General features: G+C 40.8%; 1 protein-coding gene across 3 annotated transcripts in view; it reads left to right on the top strand.

The window, feature by feature from the left end:
* The window catches only part of LOC111271287 (dual serine/threonine and tyrosine protein kinase), a gene marked incomplete at its 3' end in the record, with an annotated part of 28,014 nt that extends 582 nt beyond the window's left edge, over positions 1-27,432 (top strand). Inside the window, 11 exon segments of one of the 3 annotated variants that reach the window (XM_022852009.2) lie at positions 17,006-17,694; positions 22,187-22,345; positions 23,141-23,461; positions 23,700-23,893; positions 24,102-24,418; positions 24,811-25,192; positions 25,416-25,628; positions 25,785-25,981; positions 26,211-26,339; positions 26,797-27,018; positions 27,249-27,432. In XM_022852009.2, coding sequence (XP_022707744.1) covers positions 17,667-17,694; positions 22,187-22,345; positions 23,141-23,461; positions 23,700-23,893; positions 24,102-24,418; positions 24,811-25,192; positions 25,416-25,628; positions 25,785-25,981; positions 26,211-26,339; positions 26,797-27,018; positions 27,249-27,432 — 2,346 coding nt within the window. 3 annotated transcript variants of the gene reach the window in all.
* Between the last annotated feature and the right edge of the window lie 124 nt (positions 27,433-27,556).

Genomic DNA, 27,556 nt, shown 5'->3' with positions numbered 1-27,556 from the left:
AGCAGCAAAGTGAGCTAGTATTCATAATGCAGCATTAGTCCTTAACCTTCTTAGGAAAGGCGAATCATAACGCGAATGCGGGCGGGCTCGCTCAGTCGCTTCGTTTGGCTTCATGGCAGAGAAGTCGATGCTCTTGCATATTATGCTATGGGTTGGCCTAGGTGTTTTTCACGTTCGATAGTGAAACCAGATAACTGGGTCTCGTAATGAATCTACGCCGGGATTCGAACCTAGACTACCATATGTCTCTAACTTAATAGGTACCGACTGCGCTATCACATGAACACCTGTTCGCAGCCTGTATCGTAGGTAACTTACATCTTCATGTGATCACTGATTAGGCAATCAAATTTAAGTGTGAATCAAACTGACAAGTGATGAATTGAGCAATTTTGTTGAAGTCATTGGTAAGTTCGACAATTCAATAATATATTAAATTGTTAGAGCAGCGGTTTTGCTAGAGACGTGCTAGCTTGTGTGGTAGCTGAAGAAATTTCAACGGACTGTCGATTGGAACAAGCATCAAAAATAGAAATCGATATCAATAGTAGTGTGCGCAACTATCGCACAGTTGTTCAACCACTGAGTTCCTGGCCCTTATCCTGGAAAGCATATACAAATGGTCTTTGAAAAATTTTCTTTCAATTTTCGCGACAAGGCACTGAACATACGAGATGGAACGGTTTATCAACTAATTGCTTATATAGAACCTTTTAGTGTTGATCGTCCTTCCGTTATGCTTGGCTTACTTTACAATATGCCTTGATTTGTAGCGGCGTTTCTGTTAACTCATAATATCTACGGGGAAAGCTGATCCGAGGGGGACGTGCTATGCAAGTTCCTTAAAAGCAATAAATCTGCGCAAAGGATAGCACATTTGTGTGAGGGAAAAATAAACGCATTATAGTATGGACGGGCCGTAGTTCAGTTCATTAATTTTAATTCACTGTCGTGTTTTTAGTAATTCAAAGATCATATCTATTCACAAAATGTACTTCCTTATTGATATGTTATACTTGTTCTTTAATAATTTATTAACACTAGAAAGCGTTGTTTCCATGGGTATATACGTTTTTAGTCAACTACATAGTGCTGGTATATATATATATATATATAAGCTGAATCAAAATTTAAAGTTTACTATTTGCCGCTAAAAATTTTAGACTTTCATCTAGCGACAGCTAAGCTGGTAAGATGACTACATTTTAAAATTAGTTAGAATATAATGTTTCTTGTGTTTGGCAACTGCGTTATCAAAAAACTATCCTAAACGGAGCGTTCCGTTATACACATAAGGTATCCTATTGAATTTATCGACGTAAGATTCTAGTAATTAGTATGCCTCTCTCAATTGAGAAATGCGCTGTATTTCATGTACGACTTTGCCATCCTTTTCAAAATTTTACATTGTACTGAAATGTGGGCTGATCGACTAGCAGTGATGTCTCGGATATTCTTTGTTAAGAATAACCTACGTCAAACTGTTCCAAAGTGGTATATTGATGACGAAAAACCTACGTGTATGCCTACGGTATTGCCTAGCAGTGAGCATACTGAGACTATTTACCGAAGGATCAAATTTGTATTTAGTGAAATGAAACGTAATGAGAGATAGTGCTAACATTTGTTAAAGGATAGAGTTGTAAATAGTTATAAGACACATCGAATCTTTGACTTTTGACAATCAAGTGTGTAATAAAGCTCTGCTGTAAGAATCTCTGCTGGTAAAATAACGTATTGTTTTTAGATATAAGCGTTTTAGTAAGAGTGTATTGTCTATTTTTGTTTACGCCAGCAAAATTTTCGCTCGTCCACATCGACTACTCACAAGTTCGTTCTACGTACCCAAACTAATCGCCTTAAGTCGGGTGTAGTTCCAATATTTTTTTTTAATCTATATTTTCTATTTCGTAAAATATGGCTAGAGCATTTATTATTATTAGCACTTTTTAAGCTGCGGCTTCGTATGTACATACGTTCAGCGACATAAGAACAGGGTTACCGTACATTGTTTTAGCTACTGATGCGCTTTTTAATGGATCTTACTCATCTTGAATATCAACGTTGTATGTAAGTCACAGCTCAATGGCTAATTTCTAGAACCTTAGACTAAACATCCGTACGTAGCACCCTATTTTAAATGTGGCTATGTGTATTAGGTCCCGATGATTGTAGATGTACTCTGTATAGGACAAATTCTTCGAATATATATAAGGAGCACCAGCAAACGACGTTACGTTTTAAAGCACTCATGTTATTGCTTACGTTCACGTTTTTGAAAAGGTAGACGAGATTGAAGACGATCAAGTAGGTTTAAACAGTAGGTGACGCGACTTCTTTATATCTCTCAGAATAATATGCTGCCAATGACTATTGATCTGTTAATGGCAGCAGAAACTAAAACTACTTTAACTGAAAGAACAAAGCCTATTCTTATCGTCGGTAAATTGATCTTTACAATAGATATTGCATATGTGTCACTTACTTAAAAATTAGGCCACCTGTACGATTTTAAATCTCTCCTACCTGCACACGCATCTATTCTCTTTGGATTTAGAATGATAAGCACAATAAAGAAGAATCTTATATATTGAACTGGTCGGAGCTTTATCCGGAAATCGTCATTTTATCGCTTGGAAGATCATTCGCGCAAAAGAGAATATATTGGAAGGGTATTCTGATGAGTTTACCTAATGGGAAATGAAACTAATAGAAGGTCTTCGGTACAGAATGTTATCCGCAGTTATATTGTTCCTTTTGGGAAAGAGTAATTCCCGTAACCGAATGTACGTGCCTACAGCGAAATTGATCTCCGCTATATTTTGTTTTTCCGGAAGTTTTTCCTGCGATCCTTCTGATTTTTTCGTTTCGATCGACCGCCTTGCTTATTTCTGGTTTGATAGCCACTAACAGTTACCGAGTTCTACAGTTGTACGATATATCACTGGGCGCAACCATAACGCTAGTACTATAGTGGTTAGTATTATCATCGGAATTATTATTACCTGTCTATAATTTTCAGGTGGATTGGCCTAACTCGCGGAAAGGTCTACTCACTCTCTAGTTGTTCACGTATGTCTATGCAAATAGCGTGAATATAAATCATTTTAAATCCTTAAATCGTCAGCGATAGCAGTTATCTCCGAGTGTCTGCATACGGAGCTTAGCTCTTTTGATGTATCTAAGCCTGGCCATCTATGTGAGGCCTACCTGCTACCCTGATTGTGTACCCTGTGCTTATGAATAGCAGCCTGACCATAACGCTAGCGGTTTCCTGTTTCAAGACTTGATCGAGCGATATTTTGCTTGTGACTATGAAAAAGGTTATCTTTGTCAGTATGCTTCCCATCTAATGGCCCAGCAACAACAACAACGGCCCCAGGTATGATCAAATAGCAGCTGAAACCCCAAAAACAAAAGTATCGGGAATATATCGATAGATACCGCTGATGGGTCTGCTAGTTAGGGGAAAACCAGTGTGTATTCGTGTGCTGATCGTGGAGTTTCAACTGGAGTTGCAGCTGCTAGTAGTTCTGAGAGCTGAAATGTTGTCCGGAAGCGGAGGACAAAACGTGAACCCTATTGTTGTTACTATTATGTAAACGCTAATGTTAAAGTGCTGGTGATCGTTATAAAATTTATTATATGCACGGTGACGTAAATGTCTGATACAAGAAGGCAGGCGCACATAGTGAACTTAGTGAATAAGACAAGAATACCCTTTTTTTTATTCGTCCAAGGATTGATAAGGGACCATTGAAACATAATTGAGCTCAAGCAGGGCCCCACCAGGAGGTGGAGAAGCGTTCCATCTAGACTGACTATAGATTTTCGTAGACTTTACCTCCATATCCATCGTGAATCGTGCAACGTTCAAAGCTTGAATGTAAAAACCTCAGTTGATTTCTAGTTCGCCCTATTTAAATTCTGAGTAGTTAACTTTGAAGCTCGCGGGCGACAAGATGCCGGCATTTCCCCGCTACATTCCTCCAGGTATGCAGTTTGTTAAGCATTTTAATAACACAGCAAGAACAGGCAATAAATATTGGACTACTTTATCCATTGCTATTTCATCCATGTTTTTTTCGTTATTCGGCTTTGTCTGTAACTAACACGGCGCGTTTGGGGCTAATGCACTGAAGAAAAAAAACTAACGTTTAATTATTTTCATTACGTCTTCCTCCGATTGGTAGCCTCTTTACGTTGGACGGGACAAAAGTAAATCTGCTTTAAAGCAGCGTGCTAAGGCTTAAATAATGTAACCTAACAGGAAAAACTATTGCACATCGTTAAATGTGAAGTTAAACTGTGAGCCCTGATCTTGCATTCTCTGACCGATGCGTACGGATGAGTTTGGTCAACTTCAATAACGATGTAATGTAGTTTTTTGTGGGAACCCATGTTTAATATAATCAATCATTTGGCACTAAGTTTGCTCGCCCTGGTAAGTGTTCTTCGTGAAGACTTAATTGCGCACTTGCCACATTCAGCCATACTATGAAAGCATACGAGGATGGTGCTAATTATCTATTAGGATAATGTGGCCGAAAACGACTAATTCAAATAGATACATGCGTGAGTTACGAAACTTAACTACAAAAACGGGTGACATGAACAGTTGGCAATTCTGCAAACGCTTATTAAACCATTTGTTTGCATTGTACACCTAATTTTTGTTCGTTCATAAATCTGAATAATTTCAACTCAACAAAAGATGTGTTGTTTGTACATCTTGTATTAGGTGAATGCTGTTCGTCCTTTGGAAGATAAAAAGCGAGGCTAAATAATACAATATACCCGGTAGGCTTCCACTCAGACGCACGGTTTCTATGGGAAATTGCGATTAGTTTGGTCGGACTACCCTCTCCCCAAGCCTTTCTTCGATGCCTACAGTTGACAGCAGTTACGTATCGGCCATTGCCGTTCGATTCTAGTCTGGTCGAGATAACACCATGAAAGCTGTAAGGGAACAGCTGTCTATTTTCGCCTAGTGCTCTCTTTGTCCATTCCAGCAGCCACTGCAGGCAGCTACAAATAGGCTTATCGATATAGAGACGGCTCCCGACATTACGCGCTGACTCATATATGTCAGTCTCTAGCCGAAACACACAAGGACATACATTCAGGACCTACAATTCATCTAGGCGAATAGTTTAATTGTCAGTTCTACGACAGAAATCCCAATAGCTGTATTCAGTCAAATCTTCAGCTGATGAAGTACTGGTCGAGGCTTTTTAACCATTCGGCCCTGCTCAACTGAAGCTGCCTGGAACGGACACAGTCGTTAATCAACTGTAGGCGAAACGAACGAAGGCCTTAATCTATGTATACAAAAGTGCACGATCAAGCTATGTGGCGCGGTGAGCGGACCTTGTGACTGTTAAATGGTAGTCGTCATTTGATAATAAAGGAGATACGAGAGTAGCATAGTGCATAGTTAAAATAAATCCACATCAAGGCAGAATTAACTAAGAAATTAAATGAGGACCAATTCTCCTTATAGTAAAGGAAACGACTTCATGATGCTTGAAAGTAAGTTGATTTTGGAATAGATGCTTTGCAGTAGTGTTTTTAATTATAGAGCCAACTGCAAATCGTGACAAAGCGCGCTCGTAGCAATAATATCTGAGGGAAGCAGCTCGTGATGTTTCACATAATTGTCTCAGATAAAATACAAGAAGTTGTTTGTTGGGTACTGCTTTCCGGCACAGGTATCATCGAATATAAACTCTTTCGGGCGCTATCATTTAAAAATCTAGTTCGAAAGTAAAAAATAAAGAAACTATGAAACTCGTAAACAGGTCGAAGATTATCTAAGACGACGGAAAAAAGTGCAGGATAAATAATGGCTATGGGACATATGTATTATTGCGTGCATTACTCTACCCCATTTTGCCCCATAAACTGTCCTGCATATAAACGAACCCCTGATATTGGCAAAGATCCATCAACTAACTCGTCCTTCGGGTTGGTTCAAGAAAAAGGAGTAAGCTTTCCAGATCGCTATTATATTATTTACGAAACACAAATAGGAATCTATAAGTTTATTTGTTAGGATTATTTACCCATAAATACGTAAGGCCAGACTGTTAGCAAACGTATGGTATGTTAGACGATTCTGACTATCTTTTTCGACGTCGTCCAACGTTGAAAGCTACTGAAGAAACCATCCAGACGAGGCAGTGATTTGGAAGTTTCCGACGGAAGCCTTTCAATCGTTTAACTATCTAATATACCTATCTCAGAACTAGAATTGTTGAATTGGATTCATCTCCTTTGAAGACAACTATATCGACGATTCCCGTTTAATTCATCAACGGTATAATGTTTTTAAAGTATTGTCCCAGACGTTCCGAGCAGACTTTTGGCTCTAAAGTAAAGCAGGTCATCTTTCTATTCTGCTTACTCCCGCAGAAGAATATAGATTGGCTTTGTCTCAAAGCCAGAGTTATTTTAGTCATCTAAGTACACCGAATATACTGTACTGATGTATTTGTTTATATATACATATATAGGAAGGCGCTAAATTGAACATTTTTCTTATGCTTTGTTTTTAGACCGGCATCTAAAAAAGACAAAAACAGATTTCTTAAAGAAATGGTCAGCATGTACTAGAACTGTCATTCTTAATAGCTACGTTTATTCAATATAATTAGTATTTAGTAACCAAAAAATTCAGAAAGGGCAAAATAGCTCAAAAAGCTTAATCATTGGAGCCCGTCTAAAGAACCCAATCTGTAATTAATATCATCCTTTCAAAAACGGCGAATATTTTTTGTATCAAAAGGTTAGATGTATGAAAGGTAGGTTTTCAAACAGTTTTGATTAATTTTCAAGGTATTCAAGCCCCATGGAAAATTTTCAGCTTACTTCGTAGAAATCTCCTTCAGATTTTAAAGAAGCCTCATGCGAACCGGCAATATAGTATAACATCGATTTCGGGCAAAGTTTTTAGTCCTCGTTGAGAGTAATAGCCGATCTTCGCTCAGATTTCGAGAATGACGCATGATAACTTTGTTATTTTTTTTAGATAAGACGTTCGTCCAATACGAGATATAGCGGAAAAATGCATGCCTGTTAAGATGCCCGGCCTGATAAAGTTCTCGAAAACTTTAACGTTCTACTACTACTAAACTAATACATAGTGAGCAGTTATTTGGGCAATTTGCGCATATCTATTTCTGTTAGCTAATGTGAGCTTATCGTTCGAAACGAACCATTTCTAATGGAGATGAGCAGATCGGAATCTCATGAAAATTGTACGCGTCCTAGTGATTTTATGTAACTGGAATACTGATGGCGACTAAAAAACAGTAGTCTCAGAGTAACAAAGCTCCTAATGACACAAATGTCTCGAATGGTTCTCGCATATAATCGTTGTTTTGTCCGGCTGATTTACATACTTCTACTATTTTTAAGGGAGCGTAAAATTGAGGTTCATCATACAATTAAGGTAATTAGTTACCAAAGAATAAAAGCAACCGAGCAGTTTCAGCGAAACTGGCGTTTGTTTTTTAACATTACGTTCAATAGGTCCTCGATGTGCGAGGTACACGGTCTCGCCTACTATACTTCTTTAGTCTCTGACGAGGACGCTTTGATTTTTTACGACCTCGTCGTGCTTTGTCCAGTCTTTTTTGAAGATCTAAACGTAAGATAAGATTTTCAAGATTAAAAAATATCGTTGTGATCGATGCGCTTAACTTTCTGAAATCTACCACGCATCAGCTATCACCGCGGCTATAATATTGGGTACTTGCAGGTATGAATGAGCCCAATCACTCTACCGTATTGAGTCAGATCAGTCTCTGAATGTATGTGTCATTCTAGATACGATCTTTGATCTCAATTGAAAAAGGTTAGGAACAGAAGATGCTTTCATTTTCCTGTGTTTTTTTTATGCTTCCCCATGCCTGTCCATCTCCCTCTTACGGAAATATTGACAGGATTACTGCCTACTCAGTAAAAAGTAACAACGTTCAAAAGAGTACGTTGGCGAAAGGAAGACAAGTAAGAGTCGTGTGGGTGCTTATTGTTGTTAGAGTTATTTAGTCTGCCGTCAGCTTAATTTATACACATTGAGTGTTTTTACTTACTCCAGTATTGTAGTTGAAAACAATTGCGTTATTCTAGAATTTTTCATAGAGAAAAGCCTTGACATTTATTAGGACATATCCTTAGCGATTTCTAAACTTTACTACTCAAAGGAACACCGTAGAGCTGGAAAGAACCGGTTCCTTTTTATTGATGTAAATGGTAACCGTTGTCAGCAAATTATCAGCGGTAAACAACGCCATAAGTGATGTCAAGGTTTTGCGTATAATCCTTCGGTGTGTTGTCAGTGTGGTAAGCTAAAAACGAAGAAGAGTTTAATGCGTTTGTAAATTAAGCATACAACATTGATAACAGTAATGACTACGTAAAGGATTTCTGTGTCAGAAAGGCTAGGTCAAGTTCTTTCATGTAAAGTTTATATTTCTTCGGTTACATATTTCTGTTCTTGATGGTCTCGATAATCTAATTAATCGAAAGGGGCAATATGATTCGATGTATATATATATATATATATTGTCGTACTTTTCCCGTTGGCAATTGGCAAAATTTATGGGGAAATTCACGTTACTACAAGGATTGGCTAGAAGGCAAACGTGGACACGTTTCTAACTTCCGTACAGACAAATCTACTTCAGTTTACGTACATGCTGCTACCGCAGAGAATACATTAACACGATGTGCCAATTCAAAGGTGCAATTAAGTCCGTTAATAGTTTTAGTATTATGAAAATTGACGAAACGCTTTATTTTATTCGTTATATAATGTGAACTACGAGATTAAAAACGTAAATAGCAGTACTGACGTTGTGGCCACCGAGCTTTTATTGAAATCAGGTTTTCAATTGAAACCATATAAAATCATCACCCGTCAGTAGAAAACTGCTCCGTCAAATTTACTCTGCCAAATGAAGTTTATTGTCTGAGTAGTGGACAGTTATGGCTTTACTGAACTTTTGACCATCATGTCCAGCCCTGCCCTGTTTTTGGTAAACGCGTTTTAGTTTACGTAGCAAAAGGCTAGACGATTCAGCTTCGGCGACGAACACTCACAGTACCATACACTATGCGATGAGAAGGCTAAGCCTTTCGTTGAAATATAGCGAATGTCGCTGATTCTAAATCATTTGCCTAATAAACTAAATTAGATTATCGACCCAAATTAGGTCAAACCTAAAGGCCACATCAACCTTTCTAGCTTATACCTAAGAAAATATCTTGCAATAGCATAGCTTGTTGCGGTCAGTCCACCGTTTCCGATTGTGGCTAGGAGAAAAATTATCTGTGATTCAAGTGTACGATCACTAACAGTTAGCGATCACATTGAGTCAAGTCTTCTTTATTTCGAATGAAGTGGAAGTTCCTAGAAACCAACAGTTTGCCTTCGAACTTTTTTACGGAAGCTTGAAAAGAGTCGAAATTGAAAAAAATGGCAGTATGAGAATGACTTCTAAGAAATAGAAAAAGTACTTCGTGACTGGGCATCTTTTTTGATGTTCAGTGATTGTAAACTCTACTGCAGGCCTCTTTCAGTTCCTGGCTGTAACAGACACGAGCAACAGTGGTTAAATTTCCGTAGAAATAAATGTTTGCCTAGTGATAAATTCATTGAAATATGAATTTGTTCAGAGTTGTTGTTGGTTTTCGCTATTCATTTATTTAGTGCCGGAGGATAGGTTCACCTCAAGCCTTATAGGTTATGAGAGAAGCAAAAAACGGAAGAAATTGGCTTGATAAGTTTAGCATCGCATGCGGGGCAGTCACAGTTAGCGTAGTTGAATAGCTCTTTGTTTTCCCGCGTAGTTTCTTTCTCTTCAAAGGACGATAATAGAAGGTAAAGGGAAAAGCCAACAACGCAGGGTATGCACGTAGAGTTTTGGACATGGCCACCCGGTCACGTTTGACATGTCCGTCTAATCTGGGTACTCCAATTTGTTTGTTGCGCCGAGTAGCATCCAGGCCGTTGACTTCATACAGATACATATAACAGAAATGAAAAAATGATTCATCTAACAAGAAACAAATAGAATATTATTTGTACTATAGCAGAAAAAAGTTTCTATATTACGTTTCTACAGTATGTAGGAAATGTAAGACTTTACAGGATTGTAGAATGTAATGCATACATAAAGGAAATGAGTCATAACACAACTGAAACAATTATAGCAGATACTGAGAGCATGGAAATATTGATCATTATTGAATTAGTTATGGTATAAAATGTTTTTTCCTAACCGTTTCAGGTTAATTGCTCTTTAAAATCGATATGAGTTATTTAAAGTAGCTATGCAAGGTTGAAGGCTATTAAAAATATACTTGTAATCTATTTTGACCCAGATGACCATAATGAAGCCGAGAATGACGCTTGTACAAGGATCAAAAATGTACTTCATGAAGAAACAACAAAACATTCGATTATAGAATGAACGTTGCAGTTTATTTATTTGGCAAGGCAAACAACAACGGGGCCGTGCGATAAGAGCTAAATTGGTCAGCAAATATCGCGTCGCTTTTTTCACCTTGGTCGTGTCTCATAGCGTCGGTTACGAGCTCGTCGTCGTGGCGACTTCAAGGCGACACAAGCGCTAGAGTAATCGTACGCAGTCCCATCTGATGTCTAACATTAGAAACGGTCGCATCACTGGCAAGAGCTTCACATAGACGACCAGCGCTGAATTATACTGGCGTTCGTTAGACCATTTTATCCCACTTAAATCGATGAGGATTAAAGAGACATTAGTGGCCCAAATAATATGCTAGATATACTTCTTATAAACTGGGGGTTTCGTAGTCGCCCATATTGTTTACGGTCTGCTCAAGCGATCAGAATATCAATTGGAGGAAGAAATTGACTTTTGTAATCTAGTGAAATCATAAAAAACACTCAATTTATTCTTTATGGCTTTACTAGATTGCTATTATTATTATTAATTATAAATATTTAGTAAGAAAGTTAGTAGAAAGATAAAGTAATGTAATTTATTTACTTTACTTATTGATAACCTGGATACAGACAGGTCAGGACAGTTCCGATTGCACCTGGTTTTGTCTGAAAACTAATGGTACTTTGTTCCAACCGAAAAAAAGTCACTTGGCGAATCCATTGTATCCCTTTCGTTGCCGCGATTGCAATATACCAAGCTCTTATTTTACACCTGCGACAGTCTTTTCTGTATTTTCCGTTTAATATCAACATCTTTTCTCTAAACGAGTATCGTTTTGGCAAATCGCGTTTTGTTTGAGGTCCACCAGCTGTTTTATTTACGTGAATCGTGTTTCTTTTTCTAACTCACTGCATCTAATAGCGATCCACACTATCGTTGCCCGTAAATCTAATCTTTGCAAAATCTGTTAACTAGTCATCTACTCCCTTTCAGATGTACTTTTTCTTCTGTATCTTGCCGAACCCTTTCCAACACCTCCGTTACTCTCAGCAGAGTAAGTCGACAGGGGAACATGATGAAGCTACTATCTCAATATTTTGGGGTGCTAACAAACCTCGCCGACGATGTGGCGCCTTTGATTGTACGCGGGCGACATTTTCCAGAATGGACATGGGTACGATAGGATTTGCTGACATGTCTAGACAGGTTTTTCTTGTCGATAAATGCAGGTACTATGCTAACCAGTCTAAGTGCGCAGCTCTTACAATTGACTAGCTCACAATAAAAGCAGGAAGTCTTACTAATTAGTTGCAAAATTATAGTTGAAAAAGCGATAGAAATTGCAGGCGCCCATGGTACGACTGTTTAGCCAAACCAACAGAAACTACTAGTTTCGAGAGTGCTTTGCCTCTACTTCTATAGATTTTCATAAGGAGGAACAGAAAGACAATCTTTTACTATTTTCTTCGAATTAGATTTTACTTCCAGAAACTGCCGTCTGTTCATTATGACAAGACAACGCGTTCAGCCGTATGCTTTGTCTGATCATACATACAAACTTGCACATTTGCCGTTAGTCTAGTTGGTGATACCAGCATACACGGGGACTATGGTATTAGTAGACAAATGAACATCGGCTTTTCTGGAAGGTAATCCATAGCAAAGTGAGTACGTAGGCATGTGCTCTTAAGGGTTTTCTCTTTCCGACTTATTTCCTGTTCAGTCCTGGTAGCGCGAGCACGCACGCATAACTTTAATGTGCAGCCATTTGACCTACCACGTCTAAACATATCAACGAGATTCGTTTGTTACAGGTAGATAGACAAGGCAAAGGAAGCGTGAGAGAACTTACTGTCGATTCGATAGAAGGAAGCCAGCTGCTCGTTAAAGTTTGCGAGGGCAATACGAGCCGTACGGTATCCCCCAGCTCTTGACAGGTCGAACCTGATGACGATACAGCGGCTACTGTTAAAACGTTCATACACTTCGAACTACTGGGCAGACGGTTGGTCCACTTGAAACTGTTGTAAGCAGAGGGCGCGACGTACCCGTCGCTTGAGGTTGCCTCCTAGTGTATTATAGAAATGTATTTATCTAGTTCATAAAATACTATTTGGCCTTTTCAAGACACAAGGCGAAACATGGCATAGAATTTGTTACTTCACGATGACACTGGGTGCTGGCTTCGGAGTTAACAAAGCAAAAGAGAGGTGATGTGATAACATACCCTACAAAAAAACCATGTGCGGTTTTTTCGTTTAAAAGAACAGCAGCCACCTCATCACTCCCATCGGCCGGATGGTTACTACAAAGAAATTCGCGTCAGGGGGCAAATTATCGAATGGGGCAAAGTTTTTTTTATTTTCCATTAAGTGATGCTGCAAAGACACTCGAGTTGTTGCAGTATTGTGTTCCGCTAAAGCAAGCACAAGCTTCAAGATTTCACCTAAAACGCATTCTCAGAGAATCGGCAGCATGTCGTTCTACATTATTGTTATGGCTTGTAAAACAATGTAACAAAAGTAAACAAAGTAAAATCGGACTAAACTCTATTGTTCACTATGCCGACTGACCATAAATGATGGCGGATGGTGACGCTTTAGGTCTGGCAACATTGAAAAGGAACAGTGACAATTGAAGACATCTACTACATCACCCGTGGAATTTTGTGGTCTTGTCATGAATTTTTTTGTACATTAACAGCTGATGCTTTAAGGATGTCTTTTACCTATGAGAACTGAATTCGCTGCGTGGTCCGTCACGCAAAAGGTCGATATGCGTTACAGTTTTTCGGTAAGTTCCAATCTGTCGCGAATGTAGCACTGACGATATAGCATTACTGGCGTTTCGCAGTGTTCTATATAGGGGAGACGGACATTTCTAGTGTCGGACAAAATGATTCTGAGCCTGCCTGTAGCCGTAGGATGTGTACGCCAGCAACGGGGTTATTTTGCCTTCAAACCGCTGTCGGCGGATGTGATTGGCTTGTAAAACAAATTATCATAGATGTATACTTCAAGTGAACACAATTGACTTATATGAACATATTGAAATACTATTATTATTTGATATAAGTCACTTAGATATGGCACATGCGTTTTACTATCTAACTCTGCTATCTGTAACGTTCATGTCGTCTCGGCACGTACACCAACTGATAATGTTAACCGCTACTCTATTGTACATCTGTCTAAACCTTTTTTGGATGAGTATGTAAATAAGAGATGTGTCGTGATAGATTGTCTCTGAGCTCTGTTCGAACCCATCTACGACTGTAAATGTTATAGCTGTTATTGTTCTGTCGGCTGCAAAAGCAGTCGAATTTTTTTGTAGAATTCCCTATATTTCAATTGGCCGGCCAATAACAGTCAGCAAGCGGCAAACGGCGAAGAGCCGAACGTCGAATTCGAGACATCCGTTGCCGGCTAGCGTCAAGATGGCACGATGTCGACATCAGCGTTCGCATGGGTGCCCTCGATGTCTACTAGCACAGCGGCCTCGTCAGTTCCGCCCATGTTCGCTTGCTTGTGCGTAGCCTTGCAGCCGTTAGCATAAACGCTAGTCCGAATACATTAAGGTGTCATTGTCATTACTGCCCGCCTTGTATATTTCGTATTATGGCTATACAGTATTAGCGCAACAAAATGGCGTCCATCATGCGTCTGACACTGCTCATGACGCTGCTGCTGCTGCTGCTACTATGTAAACCGTGTTTCCGCTGTTTACGGCCCTCAACTAGACAAGATTGCTGCAGCCAATCAAAGGCCCATCAATTGCCAACCATACGAGAGTGAGGCCTATGGTAACCCTAGCCAATGGAAAGGACAGAAAAATGACACATGAACGTTATGTCGAACCCTTGATATGCTTCTCACATGTATCCATGTATAAACAATGCGCAGATTCAGTGCTGCGGGCTAGGTGAGTCTATACCGCGGGCTCGTAATGGCCAGCTAGCGCACATTGTTGTATAGTAGTATATATGTTGTATATATAGTATCTGTTTAGAGCACACGATGCGTTTGAAGATAAGGAAATCGCTTGATCAAGCATAGCCATTTTTCCGAAGACTTCATAGTTTAACAGTGATAGAAGCGTAGATTGCTGTGTATCGGGTCCGCGGTTTCGTTGAAGTGTTGCGGAATAGGAAATAAATAATTCAACATACTAGTGTTTGAGGTTCGCCATACGGCAGCCTTTCATGCGTCGACTGACTGCGTTTGGCTAGTTGTGCAAAAATCCGGACGGTGGCAGCACAGTATTTTCACGTGACACAGATGATTATAGTGTGAAGAAGATATTGAGATAGCGCAAGAGATGGCGCTGTCTGTGATTGTTGGAATAACATTTCGCTGGAATCGCTGCAAATGGCGGTCGGCTTGATTTATCAACTTGGCGCACGATACCGCTATTAGAACAGTAGTCGGCTTTGAATCGGCTATAGGGCGTTACACGTTTCGTCAATCGACAAAATTAATCAGGTTATGTAACCTGCTTTCATCACAAAGGACTTTCGTAAGCTAATGCGCATGATAAACGTGCAAGTAAAAAAAGAATAGGCGCTATGGCACGGATTATCGAGAGGCCTTTCGGGTATATGGGGTGAAAGACTCTGTGCTGAAACTGGATGTATTGTACGAAAATTACACTGCGCCTAACTATAGAAATATCGTTATATTGCAGACTTGTTTGAAACTCTATTTATTCCTCTCTCAAGAAAATACCATGTTAGCAATGAAAAAATTATATCAAAATCCGCAATAGTAAATAAATTGAGATAAAGTGAATGCCTAAATGCGTTAGATATGTTACTAATTGACAAAACCAGTCTCCAACTGGTGCTATCCTGAAGTTTGCTGTAGTGTAGCAAGTGAGTGCGTAGAGTACGCTTGCGGAGAGCCGCGATCCCTGACATATGAACGTTTCAGGAAGCAGCAGGCAGTGCGGTCCAACTGTTCCAGGAGAGGGAAGTATGATCCAAATAATCCAAAGCTCGTTACTCGTTGCAACGGCTCCTCCGTGATGAGTACACCTGGTGCCTTCTGTCATCGTTCTTTGCTGCCTCCGGTGGTCCTGCCCGAAGGCTTGAGCTACATAGTCCATCAGCTCGTGGCCACGATGGCAGTGTTGATGAATGATGTCATCGCAGAGCTAGGCCAGTCAGTCCACCGCGACAACGCTTCCTGTTGTCTACGGATGGTGCTCATGGCGTCAGCGTAGCAGTTTCTCAACGCGATGTTCCGTGCGCGCCCTTTTGAGTGCGTCCAGCCGGCACGAAGGCCAAGGCGACAAGCCAAGCGTGTATTTGTCGCTTGTTGTCTGCATTTGTTAAACATATTTACGCACTTACGCCTACGTTTGGCTAAATGATTAATTATCTGTAACTGTCTTCGTTAGAAGGGAATTTGCCTGTGTCTAGATCCTACGGTGTTCGGCGACTGGAAATGGAAAATCTGCCTTGAGATCTCATTAAGTAAATAAATGGAACACGTTAGTTGGTTATAATCACTCTACTTAACGCAGTGAGCTATTGACGGGTGTTCACAGGAGAGGCTATAGACCATAGCTTACATAAATAGAACGTCTTGAGAAACTAAATAATAATCTTAACATTCATTCAACCACTCTAATACAACGCTAGAACATGATTATGTACCTACCAAACTCAGAATATTCTATTGAAATTTCTACGCTATCTGAACTGAGGATATGCGAAACTCGAGCAAAGCTCAACAACTCTTTAGGGATGACTGTGTTTGTCTATAAAGTGGCCATATTACACAACGTTTCCCTGCGATAGATGTCTAGCCCTAGTGCGGACTTGGGGTTTTCAGAGAATACTGGGCTGGAAACGTTGCCGTGTTCTTATTGAACGCCTGTCTATATAAATCTAATTCAACTCTACTGCCGAAGATTGCAGTTGCAATAAAAACAAATAAAGCCAGATACCTTTCTGGCTGTCGAGACTCTCGAAACTTATTCGCCTATATACTTAATCCCGTCTCTTCCTGCCCCCCTTCATCGTTACCGTTTGCCCTGGTTATGTACGCAATCCTACGGTTTGCCTTTTCAACCCAATATCTCTCTTGTCTCAAATGCGAGACTCATTTTCGTTCCTGCTTACTAGTTCAGTTTTTGAGAACTGAATCTGTTTCTATGGGCGCCAGTACATGATCCGTCAATCTATTGCTGTCGCATGTATCGCATCGCAAGTAGCGGTAGCAATAACGGTAGAACTGGTGATGCCGGAAGAAACCGGTTTACTTTGCGACCCCCGACCGACCAGTGTCTTCGCGGCTAGACGACCTCTCGAACCTTTTCAACCGGCTGTCATCGTACCCGTTCGTAGTGCGCGCGATGCCGGTACGATACAAGGCGACGAATACAGCCAGACAAACGGGCAAAAGCAGAGCACCGCTATGGGCGCCTTCTTGACGCCGTCCGTTCGTCCGTCCGTCCGTCCGTCCGTTTGTGGGCTTGTCTTGCCATTGATGATGGACTAGAAACCAAAGAATGAACCCCTCAACGTAGACGGGGGAGAGAACACGCGTCTGGAGAAAGCGAGGAACATCGCTTCAAGATGAAAAGGACATAGGCGTAGAAAAGCAGGTAGGAAGGGAGGGACAAGAGCATGATACGCATATATAAAATAATACCCACAATCGTGACCCAACTCAGAGTGAATCGAGACCTCGTTGTGAGACGGCGGCTTTTGGTGGGACTCGGCGGCGTCGCAAGACGCGCGCGTCAGAGGAACAACGGCAATCCCACCATCGTCAACAGGAGGGCCATCTTGATCTTTTAAATGACTTGTGGCTACTGTTGTTTTGAAATGTCAAAATTGTCCACAATTCTAATAGTTGCTTTTACCGCCGCTACTGTTCGTTGTACCGGTTCGTTGATCGTTGTAGCCAGTCGAATTTCTCACTGGTTGATCAACTGAGCATTGTTGCTTTCAAATAAATCACTGTAAAGCGGCATAATTGAGCAGTATGGGTCGCTTGAGCTTTTGTGAGAGTTTTTGTTGTGCTGCCTAGTGTTAATGTATCGTACAAAAGGGGTGCTACCGTTCTGAAGCCGTTAAAGTACCCTATGAAGTTTATCAATTTGTGCAGCATCAAAAGCGAACCAAAACAGCTATATGAACATAGTTGGACACGACTGTGCGTGACTGTGTGCCATTGACGTAATACGTGACGGCGAATCGCGTCGTTTTCAGACGCATCGTGCATGTTCTTAAACCGCTCAAAGAGTAGATGTAAGCAAGTTTGGTCAATTGCCTCTTTAAGTAGAATTACTAGATGTAGGTATAATGCGTCTGTTTTGCTATAGATAGCACAACAGCTAATCGAGGTTTAGTTAGTTACGCAGGCCCTGCGTCTGTGTATGATCGAAGAGAAAAAAATGTTGACTATCTTTTTGTTAACAGTTAGGTAGCTATACGTTAGCAGATGATAGGATTAAGTTATCTATCAGATTCGATGTATCCTTCTAAGGGGCTAACTCGGTATATTATAGTGTAGCGTGGTCAGTACCGCAGAAGAGGAGATTGGATCTGGGGTGTACAAGAGCTTCACTGATTAATTATATTTATTGTGGTGAAGTTGGTGTGATCGAGAGAGAGAGATCGCCGTGGTAACGCTCTTTTAATGAGTCTTTTCACAACAAAGATATTCTGTCATAGGTTATCAAAGGAATAAGCTGGTAATTTCAATTGTGTTGCCTTGATAAAAGCCCATTTTTAGAAAAGGCGGTACGGCACATGTTTTCGTAAAGCTTTGGGCTTATGAGCTTTTGAAAAAAAATACATACTTGATTTAGCTAATGCCCAGATTAAGTATGTGTGCTCTGCGTTGTAATTTGAAGTCTTTGCATACTATCCAGGCCCTCACAATGGGACTAAATCTTTGAGTCAAATTAAATAGCCAGTGGTGTTTACCAGTACTCATAATGAAGGCAGATCTTGCATGTTTTGAGCTTGCACCATGTATTTTTTTTTGGAAAATTATTGTACTCGAACAACGGGGTACCAGCCGTTCTAGTTGTCGCGCGATAAATACCTACTAGATAAAGTATCAGTTACCTATATCTATTGGTATAGCGAAGCAGGTCGAAAAAATTGACTAATCCGCCCTTAAAGGCTTCCGCATCTTTACAATGTCAATAGATGAGGACCCTAAGTTGATACTGACAGTTTAAAGCAGAATAAGTTATTTGGCTTTTATTTCGAATTATGATATTTCACGTGAACGAAATGTTCAACTTAGTGGGTTACGCAAGCACTCCATGTGGTGTAACTTCAAGTGTCTATCAAATTAGACCTATCCGTTAAAAGTATAGCTAATATCATTTGTATGCAAAGGTTCTTAGTGCCACTATTTTATTTGGCGAATAAGTTACATGATATCATACAGCCTTCGGTACTTACTTGCTGTCCTTTTTTTTTTTTTGCTTTCCTTAAGGAACCGGTGACTGTCCTTCTCTCTTTGGAAGGGCAGATTGAATCTATGCTTCACCGGATTTATCCTATCTAAATGAATGGTCCCGAAGTCGTCATCGCTTCACTAAGCAACTAACAGAAACGAAAGACCACTATCAACAAAGGTCTTCTTATCTTGATACTTCAATGACCTCGTATCTTTTCCGCTATTAAAATTTGGGTCGGGTGCGTCAGAGTTAGCAACTTAACAATTTTGCCGTGTTTCCCATGTAGATAGAATCCGAAAGTTAGAGACGCCGTAGCGAACTCTTCAAATGCAGGTTTGTTTTTATTTTCTGCTTCATAATGCCCTCGAAATAAACAAGGTAGATACGAATGGTAAAAGGAAAATATACGTCCCATAGGTTTTAAATCCGTAGCCTACGTGATATGCTCTACGAGTGCTTGGCATTATCTACACATGACTGTAACCTTGGGTTGATCTCTTGTCATGAGACTAGGACATTTTATTTAATCACATATGTCTAGACGATTTGTGGGGAGACGTTGACGCAAAAAAAATCCTTTGGGGGCGCGCTGCTCGTACCATAGATGAATAAGGCCTGTCTAACCTTAGAGGCAATTACTTGACGAAAGAACAATTTGCAAAAACTAATTTTTAAGTTAGTCAGCATTATTGCTACTATCGCTACCTGTGTGGTCCGCTCAACTACACAGGAGTCATATTTAACTTAGAGCTGACTGAGTTACCACGTTGTACAGCAGTTTACTTCTAGGAGACATGAACCGGTTACGCAGCGTCCCGAACACGGCGACATTTATTCTTTTCACGTGTTGAACCTTTTACCTATAAACGTTCACTGACCCAAACACAAAGGTAACGGCGAGACTGGCAATGCTTCCCTATATGCGGTTTGCAAGTTTTCTAGCAAACGGGGTTTGATATATCGACGCTTGTCTCGTCTGCGAGTGAACCGCGAGATCTCGAACGGTCGATGCGACTGACTATTCAATAGTCGCGGCGCGCAGCTCGTTCGCACTATCAAGGCTACGGAGGGAATTAAGGCGAGAAGGTGCTTAAAGCGATTACGACAAATGTTCTTAATCCAGGTTAACCATTATGGATTCACACAGTGATGGCCTAGCGAACATAGGTCAACGGACCGATAGCTATACGTTGTCTTGTGCTATAAATGGCGTTGCATTGCCCGCCTAGGTAAGCCAACTACTAAAGTTGACTGGCCGATTTGTCATGATAATCATAGTGTATAGAATGGACTGTTACTAATGCACACAGGTTGCCATTAGCTTATAGATTAACGGAGCCGTCTATGGTAAATCACACCGACTTTCGAGTGTAGTGTTCGCTAGCTATACGCGTGCGTGAGACAACGCAATTTAGAAAAAGGAGGAGATCCGTCTGTTTGTCTGTTAGTTAAACCTGTTAGTTTTCAGCCAGGCAGGCAGGCAGGCAGGCAGGCGAGCAGCTTTCTGTCGGCTAGTGTTCAGCACTAGGCACTATTCTCATAGGATTTGGTTCCACAACCACCAACATAGTATTCGGTGCTTTCGAACAGCGCCTCTCATAGTAAACAACATAGTGGCTTTCGCTTCAGCCAAAGTATATATCGTGACTTCACTGTTTTTTTTTTTTCGCCCCATACTATATTATAACAGGCCACTGACGTCGATATCGTCCTTGTAAATTGCACAGCGTCACCTTGTCGACTGACAGCTTAGAGCTGACAGAACTGACGGAAGGGGATAGGTAGACGGCTCCGCCGACATATTTCGGAAAGTGGAACTCGAAAAGAGGAAGCTGTTGTGTGTGTGTGTGTGTGTGTGTGTGTGTGTGTGGTTCTGTGGTTCCACCGTTCCTCGATATTGTTTGCGGTGACGTTTCGTTGCCGCTTGTTGACACCGTAGCCTCTGACTACTAATGGCCGTCATCTGCCAGACGTGTTACCATAACGTCGATTTATAGTCACTGTGGAAAGCAGTCAGAGGGGCAACATTTAGACAAATTAATGTAGAGCTGTAAAAAGAGATAGCGCTTTTCTGAGACACTTAAATATCTTCAATTCTATTCGTTATTCGTATGTGCCCATCTTCATCATTGTCAGCTCTCCTTCGACTGGTCGAGAAGAGTATTGCCGTTGTAGCCTGACCCCTCTACGTTGTCACGTCTCAAATACGAGGGAGGAGATCCCTTGCCGGATAAACTCACATTGAGAGCAGCGTCGTCTCCCACAGTCTACAATATCGAATCCCAAATGCTTTAGACGGCTCCCGTTTCATTCGATGATGGTGGTTGTGGCAAGGCGTCTAGAAAGATGAAACCTTTCAAAACTAAGAACAAAAGAGAATCACGTTTTCTGCTGTTTTTCCCTCGAAAATAGGAGAGATTCGTATTGTATCGCAATGCAAGATTTCCAGCAGCCATTAGTGTATCCGGTAACTTCCTTGCAGCGACAGTATAAAGTGGGCGCCGTCGCTGGGCATAGGGCATAATTGTTGTCTCTACTCTTTATCGAAACGGCCCGCTGCACCACGCAGAGCAAAGCCTGGTGCTCTGTCAAAACAAAATACCCTTGCTGTTCGGATAGAACTAATTAACCAATTTATAAATGATTGTTTATATCGTGTATGTTGAAATACGTGACTAGTACAGGTGGGCTAATTTTCCTAATACGTGAAGTGTCTCCGTTTGTACATACGCAGCGTGTGAATCCGTCAACATGGTGCAGCTGCACAGAAAAATGATTGAGCTATCAACTACATGAGTCTGTAGTGACGAGTCATGACAAGTGATATTGTTTGTGGATAGCTGATGACATTCTACAAGGATCGTTTCTTCAGCTAGCGGTCACTAGAAAATTTTTAATTTTCTTAAATAATTAAACCAAACGAACTAAATTGATTCGCGTACGTATCGGGACGCAAGATGAATTGCAAGATCATAGATCGCTGCACCAGTGCCGCAGAGTTGCAAACATCGACACGGCGCGCTCGTGCCCAGCACCATCATACAAAATGTAATGGTTTTCTTTACTGTATATATGTGATGCTTATAGGCTTGAAACAGACTTATTTCTGATATATTGGTGCATATATCAAGCAGTCCATGTTACTCTATATAATAGCTTTAACAGCCAATAGCAGTAGGAGTCGTATAGACGGTTATGCGACGATAGACATTATCGATGTGCTCATTTAGTACGCAGCTGGATTTTTCAAATTACAAAGGGCGCATAAGGACCGCTTGTAACAGTGTCTCTAATACGTTTTCATTCTATTGCTGCTTCGCTAGGTCGGGAGCGCCGACTCAGAATGCGATCAGAGACCACTGGTCTCTCAATGGCGAGGGAGTGCCAACGCTTCGCAAAAAATTCTCGTCAGCTGAGGCGACTGTACAAAGACACCAAAATCGCCATTGAGGAGGTCATCAAAGGCGGATACTTCAGCAAAGGTATTTCTAGCTTTGATTTTTACGCCTATCGTTTCTCTTTTTTATTTTACAGTTACACTTACGGGTCATAGTAGTATAAATAAATCGTCAGCTATACATGTTTCCATGCATACGCGAGCTTTTGCATACGCCAATATATGATCGATAAATCCTGACTGCCGCAAGATAGAGTAGGCGGTCGGGTCGGAGGGTCTCCGATTCGAATCTAATCGGGCACATGCGGTTCTGTACACGTATAAGGTAAATTACATATTAAAAAAGTTAATACATATATATATATATATATATATTATATAAACTTCATTAAGATTAACAGATAAAATCTAATATTCGATTAAAGCGATAACAATCAACAACGCGATATCGTATCAGCTGGGACGACCTTGTGCTTTTTGTCGAGTGTAACTCATTTCGTGTGCGTATGTCTGACCTTAATATGCACTGACTTAACAGCGATTACTGGATCGACCTTTTTCTTTATGAAACCTTCGATCGAATCCTGAAAGGCACGTTCTTCTTCTTCTTCTTCTTTTAGACTATAGCCTTCGCTGTAATCTCTACGCTTCATAACGTATACGTACCCACGCATAACAGTTTTAGCTGAACACTCAGTCGACAGTCTGCTAGCGAAAGAAATAGGCGACAGTAGAAATGTAACCCGTAGAAGCCGGTGCTAGCTGTGCTTTTTTCACGTAACATAGGCCTGCATGAATTTTTGAGTTTGATAAATACTTACTTTGACTAAATGGCAAACGTTCTTGAACACGATGAAACTTGTCTATTTTTTTTGTGCAGAACAAGTAAATCACCTCCGTCCCTCAGAAGAACAGGAATCAACGATAGCTCGAGCGGTGGCGGGCCGAGTAGCCATTGTGGTGCTAGGACGCAGTTGTACAGCTAAGGCAGCTGTTATCAATGAGCTTTTCGGCAGTCCAGTTCTTCCCGGTGGTGTAGCTCACGGACCCGAAGAACTATGGAGAATGGTGCGCTTCACCTACGGGCAACAAACAGAAATTAGCTTAACGGTACCAGATTCTGCCTATGACCTCATGGAAGACCTTGCAGCGTATGATCAAACATGGCAGACTATCCCCAGGGCTGATCTGACCATCGACGGTAAGCTCATTGAAGGTGGCAATATGTGAAATAACTGAAATTTGAAAGGCTTTCGTATTTTGCTTTTCGTAGAGTAGTTATGTATCGCAGGGCACATATACATTAAAACTATAATAGTATAGAACTCGAATTAACGCGTTTCTTATGGCTGTACTGTACCTTCCTAGGGGGAAAACAAATTGAATACGGTTACTTGTTGTTATGTAATTGATCTGATGCATGGCTTCTTTAAACGTAGGATGTGATGATCGAACAAAACGGACAGCTATTCTTGAGGTGAAAATGAAAAACCCTCTACTTCGCGAGGACGTCACCCTTGTAGCGTCTCCATCCGAAGATTCGATCACTCAGGCACTGTCGCGAGCAACGAACGGGCAATCCACGCCAACAATTGTTATTTACGCTGTTCAAGACGAGTCCCTTTCCTCGAAGGTCCGTATAAATACAGCATAGGTATACCTGTCAATATAAATTACTTTTAATTCCTTCCTTTGTAATGACCCAGAGCGCTAGTAACCCTGTCAGCACGAAATATCCTTTAGCATTTGATATTTTAACGTTGTTTTACAGCACGACAAGTACAGAAGAAGATGTATTCGTACAGAGTGTTCTCTGATTTTATCTTTGTTCTTCTTTACAGGAAGAGCAAGAGCTACGCGAACTCAAATTGACGCTAGGCAGTGCCGATCATGTGCTTTTCGTCAAGTCATCGACTGGCCACTCGGCTTGCATGTGCGATCTCACTGAGTCTGAACAGCATGCTCGACGACAGCATTCAGCGCATACGTTGTCTGAGCTATTTCGACAGTTACAGGCCCTTGGCTTCGTCCTTGACCGGGTTAACTCCGAAGGGCCGTGTTCGATGCTCGTGGACTCCGTGGACGCAATACGCCAGAGCTGCGCCAACCAGCATCAACAAACGAGTACTGGACGTAAAGGCCGCAATCAAACCAACAAGTAGGTCATAAAAAAGGAGAAAAAAATGTTATTCTATTGGCCTTATGTTTATGGCCTTATGATTTACAATTATGTAACGTGTTTTAAAAAAAAGACACATACAAATCATCGGGACATTAAAAAAATCTAGTTGAATCGGACATACGCGGCAGCCGCTAATGCTTTTTGACGTCAAAAGTAAATTACTCTTCCTTATCACAACGGACAACCTTACCAACTATATATCTGGTAGAAAATAAAAAAAAAAATTGTTCATTTCAAGCAGTTAATCAGTGAAGTGACAAAGAAAATCTGCGACGAAACATTTTTTTCACAACAACAAGTTCTTATAGAAATAACTACGGGGGAAGTAAAACTTACTTTTTGAACTGTCTCTGTTCTATTCGTTTCAGCAATAACACTAGCAGTGTCGTCCTATTCATGAGGCGGGTTCTACAATGGCTCATTGTTGATGGAGCCAACGCGTTAAATGAAATACAGTCAACTGTTCTTAATATGTTCATGTTGAGCGTATTTGAATTTATTCGAGACCGAAGCATTACCCCGATAAGGATAGAGTACGCTCGTGATAAAGAGGCCGAACTATTCAAAAAATTGCTTGAAGTTGCCCTCAATAAACAAGAAGAAATTCGTTTACTGATAGCGACTACAATCGAAGATCTCCGTGACGAGATTCTGAACAAGTGCGCTACCTTCGAATTTTCAATGGTACCCAGAGACGAGCTTGACGGAGCGACGACGACCACGCGACAGAAGTGCGCGGCACAAATTCAGGTTAGTTTATAACTCAATTTTATAGGAACACTTTTATAGTGTGTATATATTATTGTTGTTTGTGTAAAACGAGTTGTTCTATTTGTAGCTTTCAGATCAGACAAGAAACCCATATTCTTCAATTATGGAACTTGTATGATGCTTTAAGATTCAAGTTGTACCTCAGTGTGACTCTGCGGAAAAAAGAAGTGGTCTAGTACTCTTTCGGTTTTATTTTTCATAGGACCTCGTGTTGAGCATCCTAAGTTCGGCAGTTGCGGATAAATTGGTCGGGTCAGTGACACTGCTTAAGGAGAGCTTTGTCGGTACTCTCGAAAGGTGCCTAGCAACCTTAGAGGGGACAAATTTCCAAGGCGGAAGCCAACTTAACGAAGACACAACCCACTCCCTACAGGCGAGTCATGCATTGCGTCAGATACTCAACGCTGCCTATCAGGTACGACTACTCATTTATATACAACACAGTTAACCGATAGTTATAGAGTTAACAGATTCAGTATAGTCGTTTACTTAGAATGGCGAACGAGGAACAGGTAATGTGGAGCCCGTACTTCACCAATCCTTACACTGTATATCCTGTGAGGCATTGCAGTTAGAAATGACAGTACGGACGTCGAGTTCTATCTTGTGGGTGTTTCTTGAGAAAATGCGCCAGTTCATCCAGGTTTTTCCGGGTCGAGGTTCACCTTGCATTGACGCTGAATGGAAGCGACGTGTTGCAGCCGGTCTGCTCGAATCACTCTCTGAGTCACGATTGGCTAGATGTATCTGCGCTCAGTTCCGCGACAAGTAAGCGATAATCCAGAAGATTCCAAGTGCTTACTTGTTTACTCACATGATGAAATAAAAGATCACTTGTGTCTTTATCATTCAGCTGTTTCTCAAGTGTACTCTTAATTTGTAGCCTAACTGAAATAGTGTTCCGGTTAACGGGGACTAAGTAAATAACCCATGTCAGACTGTGGATAGCCTATGGTCAGCATCATGTCGTTAGCTAAAATAGTGTTTTGGTTTCCAGGCTGAGGAATAGCCATGAAAGATTCGTGGCTGCTATGACAAAGTTAAAGGCTGACCATGATGGACGCATTGATATGATTAAAAATGACAAGGACAAAATTCGCAAGGTACTGGCACCACGTATAGCCAGGTAAGTTCACTATCTGCGCCGACTGTGCTAGTCATAGGGAACCATGAAATATCTAACCATTTTCACATTTAAACCTTTTACGATGATTATCTTTAGGCTTATTTACTACTAGTTGCAACTCAGTTAAGTGCAGCTATTTTCTCTGGTGGCTGATGGCCCTAAGGTGGCCTATATAGATCCTGTAATAATTGCGACAGGTGATTACATAGTTGTATGTATGTAAAGTAGATCGTTTATCATTTCTTTTATTGGACTAGATGGCGTTGGATATTTGTTATTTTTGAGATTAGCGCGTCAGCCATATTGGCTATGTGGAACTTGCAGATACTACGCAGCCCTTATTTGTTCGCATTAATGAAACCAGCTCGTGGGATTCAAGTACGTGTCTGAGAGGTAACTGCGCATTTTTCTTCTTGCTATGCACGTAATCATAAAGATGCATACAATTTATTTGCAGATATTCCCTCGAAGCGGTGTCTCTCCGTGACTCAATTCTCTACGGAATGCCGTGGCTTGGCCGTGAACTCGGTCGGGGCCAATATGGAGTGGTATTCTCGTGCGATACGTGGGGCATAAAGGGACCGGCTGCTGTTAAAAGTGTTGTCCCTCCAGACGATAAACATTGGAACGATCTCGCCATGGAGTTTTTCTACACACGCTCCCTGCCGCCTCACGAAAGGTAAATCATATGGGCATTACGATACAATTTATTTGTAAATCAATGCCTACTTCCCTAAACAGCAAAAAAAAAATATATATAATGATGTAGAAAAAACAATTATAGACTTCGGACAATTCATAACGTGTTCTGCTTCTACAGTCGTTTGTGTTTGATATGATTTACGATTTTTTTTTATCTAATGGAAATAACTTTGTTTCATTTTTGCTGTTTTCACGCAAAAAACATAGACTGGTTCCGCTGCGCGGCTCTGTAATTGACTACAATTACGCGCCGAACACTCCCGCTGTACTACTCGTCATGGACAGGCTTACTCAAGATCTCCATACGGCACTTCACAATGAGCTACCGTTCTTAACCCGAATGCAGATCGCTCAAGACGTCGTACAGGGCATTCGATTCCTGCATTCCCAGGTATGATGGCAATATAATTATTTCTAATAACCTATTTGAGCCTTATCATTGAGATGCTTGCACATAGCGCATTCAATTCTATTAGATTCTAACGTAAAAATTGTTATTTGCTACAGGGACTCAT

This window comes from Varroa jacobsoni, unplaced genomic scaffold (assembly GCF_002532875.2).
Source record: "Varroa jacobsoni isolate VJ856 unplaced genomic scaffold, vjacob_1.0 contig00491, whole genome shotgun sequence".
In the NCBI taxonomy this organism is placed as follows: domain Eukaryota; kingdom Metazoa; phylum Arthropoda; class Arachnida; order Mesostigmata; family Varroidae; genus Varroa; species Varroa jacobsoni.
The sequence above is the reverse complement of the archived record's forward strand: the minus strand, read 5'-3'. Positions and strand labels throughout refer to the sequence as shown.